Source organism: Stegostoma tigrinum, chromosome 20 (genome assembly GCF_030684315.1).
Source record: "Stegostoma tigrinum isolate sSteTig4 chromosome 20, sSteTig4.hap1, whole genome shotgun sequence".
Taxonomy (NCBI): domain Eukaryota; kingdom Metazoa; phylum Chordata; class Chondrichthyes; order Orectolobiformes; family Stegostomatidae; genus Stegostoma; species Stegostoma tigrinum.
The window spans coordinates 38,664,790-38,682,698 of record NC_081373.1 but is presented as its reverse complement, the minus strand read 5'-3'; the positions used below and the strand labels follow the sequence as shown (position 1 = coordinate 38,682,698).

The window sequence follows — 17,909 nt, the reverse complement described above, 5'->3', positions numbered from 1 at the left end:
ATTTTGACGAAATAGTAAACACCTTTCTACTACCTAAAATGAAAAGAATATTTACGTAGGTTAAATTGTTTTATTTCAGTAAATAAATTCTGAACAAATGAATAAAATTATCCAGAATAGAAACAACAGAATACTTTAAACTTGCTTTGTTCCACAAGTGAAAGGCAGATCTTTCTCATTCATGGAACAGATCGGGCATTCTGTGGTTCCCCCTAATGTATCTGTGATTTAATCACTGCAAGGAAATTTTTACTGATTGAAAGAGCAGACACTCATGCACTTTAACCCCATTTATACAATAGTGCAATCTGTATTTGTTCTCAATTTGGAAATGTTACACATTCTAACCTCCAACAAAAATGGTGCCAACATATTTACTCAGATCTTTGTTCAGATAAAAACTCACGCTTCCTGAAGCTTGGTTAAAGCTGGTTGGGATTCACTTTGATTACAGTCAGACTGATGTAAACAGTCACCTCCAAATCTCTACTACTTGCTGCCCCTGAGGAAACCCTCAGTACATGAGTTAGGGGCTGATGTTTGATGTCATCTGGCATGTGAATTGCTTCAGGGCAAAGGTGAGTGTAAATGCTGAACTATCACATTCAGTTTGGATCAATTCTGATTTGTTATGAATGCCATTGCACAGTGTAAATCAGCCTTTAGGCCACTTAACCATTCTTCCTGCCACAGAAACATTCACAAAAATCTCGCACTGTATATGCCAAAAGTACAATTTCAGTAGACTGTCTGTACCAATATAATATATATCCTATTTTGGTTTTAAAATTTAAATGACACAAAAGGACTCAGTAACAATACGTACTTTTTGTAGTTTCTAAAAGAAACAGGTTATTTTGTTTCTGTCACTTCGGAAAAAAGTCATAACAGCAAACAATCAATCAACAAAGAGAGAATAAACTAAGGACCCAATCATACTCTTTTTATTAGAGAAGCTTTAATAGCGTTATTTCTTCATCTAGTCCCGTAAATTACTGAAAGCTTGCACCTCTAATTGGACCAGAAAGCTAGTTGAGAGCTGATGTTGTGAAAGTGATTGCTTGTGGGACAAGCTTTTTGATATCAATAATTAATATATGGTTAAATAATGCATGCAATTTAGAAAGATTTAAAAGCCCTTTCACTTTCTCCTTTCAGGCAGTATTAGCTCCTGTTGTGAAGTGATACTTGTGCTTTAATAAATAAAAATGTCAGATCTCATGTTGACAATCAAAAAGAAACATGGACAAATGCTTCTCTCCTCAGCACTCTCTGTAATGCTAGTGGAAGTGATTCCAGATAAATCCTGAACACTAATTGATCGATTAATTGTATAACCTATACTGAATACAGATGGTCCAATTTCAACCAATTTAAACATTGATGACAGATCTCAGGTAGGTTTTGGACTGAGAAAAGGGTGGAGGAAAGGGAAGGAGAAATAGCAAAGGAGGGAAGGGAAACAGAGGAATATAGGACAAAACACTTTGCGATAAAGCTTATGATATATTATCATTTAGGAATTTGGATCTTAAAGCAGAGATCTGTCTTAAAGGAGAGATGAACAGTTTTGAATTCAGTTCAGAATCAGGTTTTCAGTGTAGAGGAATAGTTTCATCCTGGCAAAAGGGCAATCTGTCAGTTATGTGGAAATCTCCAGATTGCAAAGGTTTAGCTTGTAGACCTCCAGCTTGTGAGACTGTGTGAAGTCTCCACGTTGTGAGAGTTTATGTAAAAAGTTTTCAATCAATCAGAACTGAAAGAAAGGATTTAGTTCAAGAGAACCGAAAAGGAATCCAGGCCCTCAGTACTGGACAGGAATCTCTAGGACTTCAGAACAAAAAAGAATCAACTAATTGAGAAATTGAAGCATTAAGATGACAGCAAACTAGGATTCACTGGATATAACTGGATATCTATAAAGGATATTATGGAAACAAAGTTGAATATTTACTTTTCAGAGGAGCTCGAACAGTTCATCCACTTCACCAACACCTTCCACCCCAACCTTCAGTTCACCTGGGCCATCTCCAGCACATCCCTCACCTTCCTGGACCTCTCAGTCTCCATCTCAGGCAACCAGCTTGTAACTGATGTCCATTTCAAGCCCACCGACTCCCACAGCTACCTAGAATACACCTCCTCCCACCCACCCTCCTGCAAAAACTCCATCCCCTATTCCCAATTCCTCCGCCTCCGCCGCATCTGCTCCCACGATAAGACATTCCACTCCCGCACATCCCAGATGTCCAAGTTCTTTAAGGACCGCAACTTTCCCCCCACGGTGATTGAGAACGCCCTTGACCGCGTCTCCCGCATTTCCCGCGACACATCCCTCACACCCCGCCCCCGCCACAACCGCCCCAAGAGGATCCCCCTCGTTCTCACACACCACCCCACCAACCTCCGGATACAACGCATTATCCTCCGACACTTCCGCCATTTACAATCCGACCCCACCACCCAAGACATTTTTCCATCCCCTCCCCTGTCTGCTTTCCGGAGAGACCACTCTCTCCGTGACTCCCTTGTTTGCTCCACACTGCCCTCCAACCCCACCACACCCGGCACCTTCCCCTGCAACCGCAGGAAATGCTACACTTGTCCCCACACCTCCTCCCTCACCCCCATCCCAGGCCCCAAGATGACATTCCACATTAAGCAGAGGTTCACCTGCACATCTGCCAATGTGGTATACTGCATCCACTGTACCCGGTGCGGCTTCCTCTACATTGGGGAAACCAAGCGGAGGCTTGGGGACCGCTTTGCAGAACACCTCCGCTCAGTTCGCAACAAACAACTGCACCTCCCAGTCGCAAACCATTTCCACTCCCCCTCCCATTCTCTTGATGACATGTCCATCATGGGCCTCCTGCACTGCCACAATGATGCCACCCGAAGGTTGCAGGAACAGCAACTCATATTCCGCCTGGGAACCCTGCAGCCATATGGTATCAATGTGGACTTCACCAGCTTCAAAATCTCCCCTTCCCCTACTGCATCCCTAAACCAGCCCAGTTCATCCCCTCCCCCCACTGCACCACACAACCAGCCCAGCTCTTCCCACCCACCCACTGCATCCCAAAACCAGTCCAACCTGTCTCTGCCTCCCTAACCGGTTCTTCCTCTCACCCATCCCTTCCTCCCACCCCAAGCCGCACCCCCAGCTACCTACTAACCTCATCCCACCTCCTTGACCTGTCCGTCTTCCCTGGACTGACCTATCCCCTCCCTACCTCCCCACCTACACCCTCTCCACCTATCTTCTTTACTCTCCATCTTCGGTCCGCCTCCCCCTCTCTCCCTATTTATTCCAGTTCCCTCCCCCCATCCCCCTCTCTGATGAAGGGTCTAGGCCCGAAACGTCAGCTTTTGTGCTCCTGAGATGCTGCTTGGCCTGCTGTGTTCATCCAGCCTCACATTTTATTATCTTGGAATCTCCAGCATCTGCAGTTCCCATTATCTCTGAATATTTACTTATTTTTGATTGAGTTAAGATCTTGCTAATGTATAGATTTTTTTGTTCTTTTTCCTTTTGTATTATGAACATGTCTAACTACCATGGTAGCTAAATGCAAGAATGAGAATTATGATGCATCAAGCCAGATTTCACTCTGGGATCTGATTTGTCCAGTATTGTCAGCTGAGATCACAACAACGTTTCATAACCATACATAGTGTCTGAAAGTCTCGAAAGAGACTGAATAATTTAGGTATTCACCTAGCAGAGAAGCAAAACATTCCCATTAAAGTGGCACAGAAGTATTTGCATTTCGGGATTAAATACTTTTTTCCCTACAAACATGGCCCTCTATTCACTAAATGGATTTGAAAAAAGGCACAATTTTCTGACGTATCATCGTGTACCTCTTCTCAGAGCATCAGAGAACTATTCCAATCTCCACTCCATAGAGGGATTGATGCCTCAGTTGCACCATTACAGTTATGAAAGCCTTACCCAAATTTCTAATTTTAAGAATTAAGAATTTAGAGGAGGTGGTGTGACACTTCACAAATGGAAACCTTCTGCCCTGAGCAAGTTACAAGGAGGAAAGTAGAACAGTTTTAACAAACAGAAACATGTTGAAATTTAAAGGAAAGATATTCAAAGAAAATGTTTTGGAAGGTGACATGAGACGTCTTTCGACTGAATATATTAATTTTCTGATCTTGTGCTTCAGTGGACTCACTGTAGCCAAATGAGAGTTTAGATATAAGTATGCAACAGGGAATGTTAATTTAGTCATTGTAAGATGTTTTTCCCGACTTCTATTTCCAGTGAAGTCAACAGAGTTTTTAAAAATTAACTAAGTAAACATGCTGCAAAAGATAACTTGAACTTGTAGCACTGAGCTGGATTATCTAAACTTCTGTCGCAACAAGCATAACATCAATAAATCTGCACATATTGATACTTTGGACAGCCAGACGTAGTCTTTAAGAATACAATGAGCCAATTAAATTTCAGAAAACAAACTTTGCTTGACTGCTTACAAGCAGAGAGAATTAATGGATGCTTCCAGGGCTAACAATGTTGTAGCACACACTGTCGTGACTTGCTGGGCTTGAAATCAAGTCAGACTTTTCCTGCAATCATCACAAATGTGCAAATTTAATTAAACCACTGCACTGTCCAATTTTACTCCTCTGACTCATTCAATTTAAAAGAATATGCACACGGAGTAATTTCTATTAATAAGAAAATACCGATTGCAATAAATAACTTAAATCTCAACCCTTTTATTAAAATTCACTTCTTTTTTTAAACTTATTCAAGGGATGAAGGCATTACTGCCTAGGCCAGCATTAATTGCCCATCCCTCATTGGCCACAGGGCAGGTTAAGAATCAACCACATTTACCAAGGTGGTATTTGAACTGAGGTCCCCAGGACACATTTCGCTTGGGAACCCTGCAGTCCAATGGTATCAATATAGACTTCACAAGCATCAAAATCTCCCCTCCCCCTACTGCATCCCAAAACCAGCCCAGTTCACCACGCGTCCCTAACCATCCCTCCCACCGCAAGCCCCACCGCCATCTCCAATCTACTCGCCTCATCCCAGCTCCTTGACCTGTCTGTCCTCTCTGGACCGACCTATCCCCTCCCAAACTTCCCACCTACACTCACCTTCACTGGCTCCAACCCCGTCGCCTTGACCTGTCTGTCTCCTCTCCACCTATCTTCTCCTTTATCCATTTTCTATCCCCTTCCCCCTTTCTTCCTATTTATTTCAAAATCACCTTCCCCTTCTCCATTTCTGAAGAAGGGTCTAGACCCGGGATGTCAGCTTTCCTACTCCTCTGATGCTGCTTGGCCTGCTGTGTTCATCCAGCTCTACACCTTGTTGTCCCCAGGACATTACCTGTGTCTCCGGATTAATAGTTCAGCAATAGTGCCACTAGGCATCAGCTCCCCAAACACATATAGACAGACGCACTAAAGGACACGACAAGGCACATGTACTGTGAATGTTGAAGGAAAAGAATCTCAGTAAAGCACAGTTGTGGCACCAATCTGGATCACAGATATCAATGAGTTGTTTTTAGACTCCTTCCAATTCTTTGCTAATGACACTGCATTTTAGGAATACCAATTCTCAGACTTTCATTCATTGGTTCAGGATTTTCCCTTTCCATGCCACTGAAATTAGGTTTTCACTTTTTTGTTGAAAGAGGGTATTTGCAGGGACAGCAACTTTCAGAGAAAATGTGAGGACAAGTAATTAGACACTGGAAATTTTCTTTTAGGTTTCTACACAGACAGGAGAGAGGGGGATGAATCCTTTCTCTTTGCAGGCTGCATACTTTCTGCTGTCTTATCTGCACCAAAGGATGCAGCCACCTGGTTGAGAACCAATAAAGTGACTGTTGCTATCCTGATCCCTCCTAAACCCACAACAATTGATCCTGATTGAAAATCAAGTCAAGATTGTACCTGGGCAAAATTGCCCTGACCACAAACTATTTTGTTTGGAGTGCTCCCTCACTGCTTGAATAAGGCAGCATTATACATACAACTCACAATGTGTTTCAATTACTTGTTTTTAAAACTGCAAATATCTTTTTTACATAGTTTCTTTCATTTAAAACAGCACCTTCTCCTAATTTTAGTCCACTATCCAAAAATAAAGTGGCCTTTGCAACATCTTAAGAGGTAATACTCACCTCAACTCCATTGTTTTGCCGAAATACATCTTGGTTAAAGTAATCAAAAAGCTTCTTTTCTAGTTGGAGCACCACCTTTAGTAAAGATGAAAAACAGTGAAATTCAATTTACACATCACACTGGCAAGGGATCATAATAAGTGTTTTCATTGCATTAAAGGCATACCTTCCTATCATTCTTTGATTCACGGAAAATTAACTTATTTATTTGATTGGTGTCTGCTGCTCGGATAGTTTGCATTGTTGCTGATGCACAGAGCGCCTAAAAAAACAGTAAAACAAGACTTGGTGAAGGAGGTGCAACAATAATATTAAGTCAGTCTGTGCTTCTTGACACATTTCAAGATTTAGTATGGAGTGACCAAAAGTAGTATTATAGAACATCATTGACCTTACAGACATTTATTTTACTTCTTGGTCAATTTATTTTTAGAAAAAAAAGTAAATTATAGAAGTCACATCCATTTAGAATTATCAAGTTTAAATACAGTGGCAACAATACATACAGGTATATTCACGCAGCTGGAAACATTTCAGTTTAAATCATCCAACAATTCAAAAGGTTTAAGAACACTTATTTCAGTTTAGCAAACCAGAACATTAAATTACTTAATATTCTTTGAGATTTTTTGTGTGTTTTATGCAGGTGAACAAGGAGTTGTGGTCGCAACAATTCTTGCTAATGTACTGAAAACAAAAGCTTGTTGTCTACATAAGAGGGACCTGGTACCTGTTTTAAGCATTTGTCAAGAATTCCTGAAAGGCCTTATCTACCTATGTGAATCTCATCTTTCGTGAGTGTTCTGGCCTCTAAACCTAACACTGTGAAGCTGGAAAAATTAAACCTCCCAGCCTACAGTGCTCTCATCCTCTGGTCCCCAAAAGCCCTGGATCTGCACTAGTCATCTTGTATGGAGTGGATGGAAGCCTCAGCATCTGTAACAAGCTCACCAGATATTCCACACTGTGGATGTCTAGGCTTTGTTACACACTTGGCTTAGTTATTGTGGAGGCCAAACAATTGCAGTGTCACAACTGTGGATCCATAGAAAACACACACACACACACACACACACACACACACACACACACACACACACACACACACACACACACACACACATATATACATAAACTGCAAATGGATGATTTCACTTGGTGACAATTTGCAATAAGTCATTTCATGTGGCTGTGCACCAAAATCCTATAAAAGAATTCTACATGCCACATCAACTCTATCCATCTCCACACTGCTATGCTCAAAGGAAGTGTTTTCAAAACTTCTTATATGCCAACGAACTTCAACACTGCCTTAACTATGTATGAAAGTCTTGCCATCCAATGACAAAGCTTTTATGGGGTAGAATTTGCAAAGTACTTGCAGTCCCAGGGGACTCCGTTCTCTTGTTGTTGGAACACTACTCTATTTCTACCATTGAGCTTTGCCAGTCTGTGTGAAGCTGTTGGGCGACTGGAACTATTTAATTTCTAGTTTGGTGAAACAATAATGAGAGAAAACGTGGACTATAAGGATAATTACTGATTCAAATAAGTGATGGTACATTCATACCGCCCCATGTAATTGCTGTAATTTCTTACTATTTTTTAAAAAATAAATCATGCTCAGCATTTTAATCACAGGTATGGAAGTTCCACGTTTTCAAAGCAGGATCACATTCGCATAAATGCCATATCATACAATAAAACACTGAATTTCTCTATAACCTCTCTGAGATTCAAAAGTAATTGATAGTTACATAGGTGTGGTTTAATGGAAAGCTTCATTCATAATGAAGTAATAGGAATCAGTTAGTCCAAAGGCTATGATGCACTATTGAATGCAGTAATAACAGAATACGTTAAATACTAATGGCTACCAACATTGGCTCAATTATGGTCAAACATAGGTTGAATACTGAATAATTTCCTGTCGCGAAGTTACTGCTAGCCAACTTGTTCATTGCAGTGTCAAGTTGATAAAACACCAAAATATGAACAAAAATCAAATACAGCCAGTGTGCAATGAAGCCGTTAAAATACATCAATATCCAATCAATGCGGCACAAGGTTCTTCAAAATTATAGTATGCAAAAACGATCCTGGCCACACACCACTGAACACTCAAACCAAATTATTCCTCTCTCTCCTTTTTTTCCCCTTTTGGTCAGGGAACAGTTTACCATCTGTGTTTGACTGACATAATCCACAGCAGAGCTGGTTCCCATACTGAACACAACTGGCTCAGAATTTTAAATTCAAAGCACAGATTAGTTAATCACATCAAACTGAAGAGCCCTTTAGACTCGATGTCACAAATCGGCCTGGTCGCCTTTAAATGCTGCACCACATCAGAACAAGTACCAGAACAAACCAAAGCAGAAACCTCTAGTTTTCTAAAGCCCTAACAAATCGGTCCATCTTTCAGTCATTTAAACTTTCCAATCAAGGGTCAATATGGTCCAAGCATCCAAATGCTAATGCACTTAAGTGCGCTTAAGCTGCTTTCCTAAGTGAATGGGTAAAAAGGATTGCAAAGGACAAGGCAGAGTTACTGTCACTGTCAAAAGTCATTGTACCAACCTCCAAATGGGCACAATTCAACAAAGTCATGTTCTTAAAGCATCTCCTGAGAACCTGGACTGCCTCAGTATCAAACTGATTTAATGCTTCTCTGATTAACAAAAATCTGTTACACTACTGATCAAAATAAATAGTCCATTCCCGTTATGCATTCTGAACTAACTAAATTAAAAAATAATCTCAGAGCAGCTTCATTTCCACTTACAGCCTCTATTCCTCCAAATCAACCTTTAAAATACTGGATCATACATCAAAAATAAAACATACAAAAATATTTAATGTTTGTCCCTGGCTTTATCATATGGTTGGATGCCTCTCTATCGAAGGTTTTATAAAGTGTTGTTATAGTGTTAGTATAAAAAAAGAGATTGTGGCTGAAAATTGCACTAGATGCTTGTGCACTCGTTTTTCTCAGGAGTAATCTTCCAATGCGACTAAAGAAAAAGTGTATCCATATCTACTGGTATAAATATAAACATCTTGAAAATATACAAAATTTGTTTAAAAGAAGTCAGCTTGTAATTTCCCCTATATGTAATTACATTAGTACATATTTCCATTTCTAAGAGACATATTTATGTAGGTCATTTAAATTTTTAAACCTAGCATATTAATAATTCTCTGAAATACAGAATCTACAAGCAAAATTTTAGACTGAGTTACACAGTAATTGTTACAGGATAGGTGAAATGAAAATTCTTCCTGCAAAATATATTTCACTATCATTAAAGTATATAAAAAACCTTAAACTTCTGGAGATCAATGACGATTCCAGCTTACCCAGAAAAATAATGAACAGCGCTATGCTAATGACTTAATTTATTTCTAGAATAATATGTTGAATCAAGGAATCAAGAACGTTCAAGGAGGCATTGAAATGCAGACAGGTTGAAGAATGACCACTTGAAAACTTAAGAACCCACATGAGGTCAAAGGAAAATGGCCAGCTGCACAGAAAGATAGATCACACATTGCAGCACCACTCTGCAAACTCACTGCAACCCAGTCCGGTTGTGAAACAATAAAATGCTTCAGTGAAAATAAACAAGAAATTTGATTATTAGTTTTCTACTAGTCTTTATTACAAAGGCACAGTAATTTGAACAAATGAACGAGTTTGTATAAATGAGACATTTGGTGGATTTTTGAGTTGCACATCTGGAATATATTTTCAAAACTCCTCTCTGCCTGTTAATATGCTATTCCTTTTCAATATTTAAGAAGTACTATTAAATTCATTTGTCAATTCTGTGTGACTGAGGACCACAAATCTCCAACGGATTTCTTGTGTTAAGCTCTGACAGCAGTATTCTGTTTCTCCACAGGAAGACATTTGTGTATTCTTCTGCTCAATGTGATTTCCACTTTTTAACTCATCTGCCATCCTATTCCCCGCTCAGAAGGACAAATTGCTCACTGTGACTCCTTTCAGCATGAGCACAGCGAGCAGAAAATTGTGACTGAGCAGAAACACAAGAAACAGCAGCATAAAAATTCATCACTTTGGCCTGTTGACCTCTCACCACTAGGTTGACACACCCTGTCTCGGTGAGTAGCATCAAGGGAGAAATGTGCAGCCTGGGTGAGTAGAATTACTAACAAAAAAACTTAGAAACAGGAAAAGCCCACCAGATGCTTCATTGTTTTGTATTCTTTTCTAAAGAACTGGTCCAGCAAAAGGGTTTACCACATGGCATATTGGATGGAATGAGTACAGTCATTGTTTCATGGCAGTACTGTCACTTACCGACTGCAGTACAAAGCGGTGTAATGCAAGATTAAATCCAGACTTTTAGCTAGCAGATTAAAACCAATCATGACAGATGTCCATGAGACTGTTTAACATACAAAATGCATGACACGTCCATGAAGAGGATAAAGCTCTCCATTTCTTCAGCAGAGCAGTTTTTCCAATTCTGCCTCCAAAAGAAATTCTAATGATGCCTAAAACATTTCCTTTCTAGTTTTCAGCAATGCATAGATTTCATTAGTATGGTTTATTTAGTAATGCCTATAATGTTTGTCAAACTGCCTCACTTTATTTTTGGGATGACATTGCTCCCATTAATTCAGATTTTTTTTAAAATGTCACTATTGTGGATATTGAAAAGTAGAATAAAGAACTCCAAAAGCTGTTTCTTTTCACAAAAAAAGTGAGCCGAAAAGAGCAGTAACATCAAGCAAATTCCATGGACTCAAAACGATCATCTCGATAATTTACTCCTAACAGATTGAATTCAGATCATAACTGCAAAAAAAGTTTGTAAATAAAATAGAATGTGGTGAACAACACAAATTTGAACAATCACGACGGCTTTTTTATATTGTAATTTTTTTCCAACACTGAAGTACTGCGCTGACAGTTATTTTTCAGTGAGAAATCTAACAATTTAAGTTGGTGTGTGCATACCTAGGACTGAATTTAAAAGTGGGATTGTTCAATCTAAATTCAAGCTGCTCTAAGCAACCTTCCAGTGGGTGGGCTTCTGATACATTTTACCAATTTTTCATGCCCATCCCTCTAAATGTGACCCTGCTCCTCGGCTTTTATGCCTTTGACAACTTGGCTGAGGAAAACATGCGGCCTCTCTGATAGCATGAAATTGGGAACAAAGGCGTGGGATAAGAAGAGAGCTCTAAAGATGGATACAACCAGGGCCCACCCGATTTCATCTGGAAACAGATGTTAGTTAAATCAATGCACCAACAAACAGAAAGGAGAACATTCTATAATACTGGAAGGAATAGCATTCCAGTACTTCGTTTTAGAAGGCAAAACAAACAAAAAAAAAGGCCTGTCAGAGATAAATGTGTAAAGGATAAGCAAACCAAACTGGGATCATGTATTTCCACGGAACTGCAGTTATTGTCAGAAGAATCAATTAGCACAACATAAGACTTTTGAATAACCATTATTCTTTAAGAAGGATCAATTAGCACAGCAATAAGCTGCACTTGACCAGAAATAGATTGACACCAAACTATAATTAATACCTGCTTGCTAGACAAAGATTGAACAGTTTGAGGTCTTGATTAATTTTAATCCTTTCACTTTGGGATAAAAATATAATGACTTGACAAACATTGAGAATGTGTAGCCCAGTATCGGTTTTGATGCTTTTGGGAAAAAAGTCGCTTTGACCTTCGAAAAGAAAGGAAAACAAATACTAAAATAGGAATCAAGGAATCAGAAGCAAAAAGGTAACAAGCTGTCAGAGTGCTCCTGTAACCTGCACAATAGACCTGCAACACTTATCTACAATGATATTTGAAGGGTTTTATCACATGATCTACTCACGATAATAGGACTGCATAGGCTTAGTAATACAGTGCTAAAGTGCCAGGGCGTGTGGTTACTTTTCAGTTCACTGACTAATAGGATTTATTTAAAAAAAACAAAAACTGACTTTTTATAATTGGTATTTGTGACCCAGCAGAGAGGAAAGCGATCTTTGCAGTGTTCTATCCTAACCAGCATTGACATGCACGATACCATGTCTTCTACTTAAGATGTCTTTCCTGCAGTATTTTTTTATAATGATGAACATTCAAAATAGAGCTGGCTCAGTGACTCCTTTCACAATGTCTTAATTAATTTTGAGAATATGACAGGCTGATTAAGATAAAGCTTGAGAGAAATGAGTCTCATCTCCGAAAATCCTGGCAACAAGGCACAGCTGGTGAATCTGCAAGAGTCACAGTCAGTCCCTGGCAAGCAAAAGCTTGGAGCTTCCAAACCCCCATCAATCATCATCAGTGTCGACTGTGTGATGAATGGCAGGTGTGGCAGCAGCTAGAGCCAGGCTCCCCGATCAGTGACGAGCGCTGCTGGTACCACTATCTCTCTATGTCAAACCATGCCAGCTGAAACCCACAGCTGCCAGTTGCTGCTATTCAGACACATGCTCACACTGACAGCAGCAGCTACTTTTAAACGTGTTATTATTAATTACATTAATGATGCTATGGCCTATTAAAAATGCAAGATAACTACATTCATTCTGCGTATGTTTTAATTATGCCCGGTGCTTTGGCAAATTAGATCAAAGCCCTGGCTTTTCTGTTCCACTCAGTTGCCCTGTTTGTATTAATTTACATCTCAAATAGGCGGTACTGTTAATTCCAGCTGGGAATAACCCCTCTTTTATTCTTTAACAGTGTCATCTTTCCAGATAATGAAGCCTTGTAGGACCCTGGAGCTGATACAGTTTAATCCCCTCTGTTTGTGCAAATTAAAATCTGGTTTATGACCACATGCATCCAGATTCTCTGGGGGCTGGAAGCTCCCACTGCCAGTTGTGAAACAATACAGTCAGCTGCATTGATAATATAGCCCCTGCCCTCCCATTGAATGATGGAAGGGAAAACAATTGCATCATTTAATTTACTATTTCAGTGATTATATGCCTCATTGGCTTCTCGTTGTTTTGATGATGGATTTAATTAACCTCCAATGAATCTTTTAGTAGCAAGGTTAGTGGCAGGGGGGAATAGCAAGTGTCAAAAATTCCAGCGAAAAGAATGGAAATAAGTGATATGCTGCTGGAAAAGCTGTTGGAATTTAATCTGCTGAATTGATCATGTGTTAATAATAACATCTAAAAGGTAACAGACTATTTAACATTCTGCTTTAAGCTTTTCTTGATTTGTTTAAAGAAACATGCTAAATTTAGTTTTAGCTATAATTTTCTCTGTCGAACATTGTTACAACTTTCTACCATCAAGTTTCAGTATGATAGTAAAGCAAAGATTTGAAAATGTGTTTACTGCAATTTTAATCCAATCCAATCACAGCATCGTGTCATTTGTTTAAATTTCTGAAAGCAGTATATATCAAGAACTGGATTTCCTTTTTAATCTCAAAAGAAAAACAAAATGCAATTGGATACCACCTTTTTAGGAGGGCCTAGAACATCAGATTAATAGAGAGCTTGGAAGGACATTCACTTTTATAACACAGAGAACACAGCAACCAATTTGTGCATAGCAAACTCTCACAAACAGCGAGGAGATAAATGATCAATTAAACAAGAAACAAAGAACTGCAGATGCTGGAAATCTGAAACAAAAATAGAAATTGCTGGAGAAGCTCAGCAGGCCTGGCAGCATCTGTGAGAGAAAACAGAGTTAATGTTTTGGGTCCAGAGATCTTTCTTCAGAACTGGAAAAGCGATTGCAATTCATTCTCCTGAACTGATCATGTATTAATCATAACATTTAAAAAGTAACAGTCACTGGACCCCAAATGTTAACCCTGTTTTCCCTCCACAGATACTGCTAGACACGTTGATTTTCTCTATCAATTTTTGTTTCTATTGTAAATGATCAATTAAGTGGTTTTAATAATTCTAATCGAAAGACATTGGCTAAGAAAGACACTGGAGAAAATCATCTGCTCATTTTGGAAATGAGCCACAGGATCTTTTGCATCCATCGAAAAGGGCAAATAGAGCATCAGTTTAACATTAAATTTGTAAAATGGATGTTTTTCAAAGAGAATCTGACATTTTATCAGTCTGTCTTCAATGCAAATGGATGATGCGCACAAGATGTGTATTTCTTAATTTAAAACAGTAAATGAGGTACAGTCACAGGTCTCAAACCAAACAGAAGGGAGCGTACTGACTGCAGAAATTAGGTCATTGTAAGAATGTGTTCAACAGTTGGCTGAGGACTGTGTGAAATACTTTGGTATTATGATTCATTGCCATTTTAAATAAAAACTGGAAAGTTTCCTGCAAAACATGTTCTTGAAAAGCTATCATTTACACAATGTCTTAACAGAATATGACTATGATTGGCTTGGTCAATCATGAGGTGTTTTGAAGCTTTTATAAGGTTACTATTTCTGCGGGAAGCAGACCACCTCTGGAGAGCACAGTGACACCATTAGTATCCACGTGGCTGTGTCTTTTGTATACTTTCAAAGGAGAACAGTGAATAAAGGTCAATTGAAGTCAATTCTTTATGTCTGAGCCAATTAATTATTCCCCTAATGTGAGGGTGGCTGCAGTGTTCAGTTACTGCTGTCCCCCACAGAGTAAACCTGTACCTGTAAACATCAAGTTTTCTCATGTACCCCAAAATAAATCACAATGTTAACTGAAAGTAATAATTTCCCAATGACTGGAGCTATTTTACTGTTTGAAATCATACGAGGTAGTGTAATGCAATGTAAATGAAGCAAAATGCCAATGAACTCTCAGAGTGCATTTTATGGAGGAATGAAAAATTTAATAGATTAGTGTTCAGTTCAGTGTTGCACTCTAAAATCATTATTTATACCCTTTTCTTTATTCATTGAAATGTTAGGTGTGGGAAAGTGTAGTTATTTTCAGGTTCTTTACTAACAGAAACCCTGAACTGTTATTACCTTACAATGTCTGCATACTCTACAATATCACCTAACACAAAGTCTTGAAATCAATGTCCCTTTCCCTCCCAACAGATGTTGCCTTTCACCTTCAAGATCACGGATGTATTTTTCCGCACGCCTAGTTTCCCATTCTTATTAGCATTGATGATATACATACTGAAAGTATTCCCTTCAAAACCACGTTTCACCTTTAAAATTCAGTGTGTGTAGATGCAGCTCATGTTCTATTATAGGTGAGGAAAAGACTTATAAGTTACCTTTTGCACAGCAACTATTACTGATTTTAAGAGGTAAAATAATCAGCATTTCGAGTGGATGGTCAGCAATTATTTTATGTAAACAGAGACTGGCAATAACAGTAGAAGCATCGAGTTACAATATTAATTCTGATATTAACTGGCAACAAGGTAATTGATTAAGACAATCAGATCTCCTAAACTAGCAAGAAACTGTTACCAGCAACTGGCAACTACACTGACCCAGGACCTGGGAGAATGGGCTTTAAATGGTGCCAAAACCTGCAGGCTGGAGGTGCAGAGCGGGTTTACTTGCCTGTGTAATTGTCTTCAAAGCAGTTCTTGTCATTAAACTACTGTTGGAATAGGATGTAGATAAATAGGTAATGGGGGAGGGGGAGGTTAATTGCATGTAAGCAGAGGGCAGCACAGTGGCATAGTGGTTAGCACGGCTGCCTTACAGTGCCAGGGGTATGGGTTCGATTCCACTGTCGGGTGACTGTCTGTGTGGAGTTTGCACATTCTCCCTGTGTCTGTGTGGGTTTCCTCCAACAGTCCATAAAGATATGCAGTGTAGGTGGATTGGCTATGCTAAATTGCCTGTAGTGTTCGGGTTAGGTGGCTTAGACATGGGAAATATAGGGGTGGGGGAATGGGCCTGGGTAGGATGCTCCTCTTTGGTAGGGATGGTGTGGACTTGTTGGGCCAAATGGCCTGTTTCCATACTGTATGGGCTCTATGATATGAAACAGCAGCAGAAATAGATCACTTGGCCCCTCCTGACTGCTCTGGAATTCATTCATGAAGATTATGGCTGATCTGTTTGTGTTTTGAACTTGACTTTTCGATCTACTCCCAAACCATACCCACATGTATAACACAAGGCAAATCCTCTAGATCCTGTGGAGTTTATCTCCTGAATACTGTTGGGGGTTGGTTAGCTCAGTTGGTTGAATGGCTGGCTTGCAATGCAGAGGTAAGATCAACAGCATAGATTCAATTCCTGCACTGGATGAGGTTACCACAAAGAAATCTCCTTCTCAACCTCTACCCTCTCCTGAGATGTGCTGACTATCAGCTTAAACCACCACCAGTTGTTTCTTTCTAACAAGAGCACAGCTCTAGAACGATGGTGATCTTTAAGGACTGGTATCGAATCTTTCCCTAAATACGAATTTACTGTTGCTGTATATGTATGGTGTAGTATGTTGGACATGTTAACTGTCACCAAAATTAGCATTACTGTCCATGCTAAACTAATGGGATATTTATCTGTCAGATTAACAAAGTTGATCAATGCTGTTAAAGTAACATTTGCTTCTGTGGTTTGGTAAGTAGTTTTAGCAGTATCATCCTCAAATTGAACACAAACTAATATCCATTATATTATTAATAACCTATGCTGGATATATTATGTGAAATTTGTAATGCAATGCCAACAGAGGACAGTTCAATGTAAGGTGCCGTATTTTGGAAGATAAATCAGGGCAAGGCTTATACACTTAATGGTAAGGTCCTGGACAGTGTTGCTGAGCAAGGAGTGCAGGTTCATTATTCCTTGGAAGTAGAGTTGCAGCTAGTCAGGATATTGAAGGAGGTGTTTGGTATGCTTGCATTATTGTTCAGTGCACTCAGTATATGAGTTGGGATGTCATGCTGTGGCTTTACAGGACATTGGTTTGGCCACTTTTGGAGTACTGCATGCAAAACTGGTCTCCCTACTATAGGAAGGATGTTGTGAAACGTGAAAGGGTTCAGAAAAGATTTACAAGGATGTTGCCAGAGTTGGAAGGTTTGAGCTATAGGGAGAGGCTGAATAGGCTGGGGTTATTTTCGCTGGAGTGACAGAGGCTGAGGGGTAAACTTATAGAAGTTTATAAAATCATGAGAGGCACGGATAAGGTGAATAGTCAAGGTCTTTTCCCAGGGCAGTGGAGTTCAAAACTAGAGGGCATAGGTTTAAGGTGAGAGGGTAAAGATTTAAAACGGATCGAAGGGGCAACTTTTTCTCACAGAGGGTGGTGCATGTAGGGAATGAGCTGCCAGAGGAAGTAGTGGAGACTGGTACAATTACACCATTTAAAAGGCATCTGGATGGGTATATGAATAGGAAGGGTTTAGGGGAATATTGGCAAATGGGACTGGATTAATTTGGGACATCTGGTCAGCGTGGACGAGTTGAATTGAAGGGTCTGTTTCCATGCTGTAGAGCTCTATGACTTGAGAAGGACTTTAAAGAATTGGTTGATGAATTGATTAGTGAACTTTGAAAGCAGTAAAAAAAGACACACATAGTTGAGTAGGAGGGTTAATGTGGAGTTGGGGTGGGGAGAATAAGGGGCTCAAATGAATGACAAGCATTACGGCCCATGAATTATCTTCATGGCCCTGCACTGATCTGTTATCTTTCATTTATCAAGTCAACTCTGGGAGATTTCTCCATTATACAGTGATTATTATCAATGTATATAATGTCACTATGCAGTTTGATAAGATCAAAAAGATTTGTAGGAAACTTTGCTCCACTTGTGACATTCCTCTATTTTGTTG

At 39.5% G+C, this 17,909-nt stretch overlaps 1 protein-coding gene across 3 annotated transcripts in view; it reads right to left on the bottom strand.

Moving 5' to 3' along the window:
* LOC125461849 (inositol polyphosphate-5-phosphatase A) overlaps window positions 1–17,909 on the bottom strand; it is a 499,445-nt gene that overhangs the window by 72,845 nt on the left and 408,691 nt on the right. For all 3 annotated transcript variants that reach the window (XM_048551135.2, XM_048551134.2, XM_059653108.1), the window contains exons 10-11: window positions 6,334–6,429; window positions 6,168–6,242 (exon numbers count right to left, since the gene is read on the bottom strand). In XM_048551135.2, coding sequence (XP_048407092.2) covers window positions 6,168–6,242; window positions 6,334–6,429 — 171 coding nt within the window. The remainder of the gene's footprint in view (window positions 1–6,167; window positions 6,243–6,333; window positions 6,430–17,909) is intronic.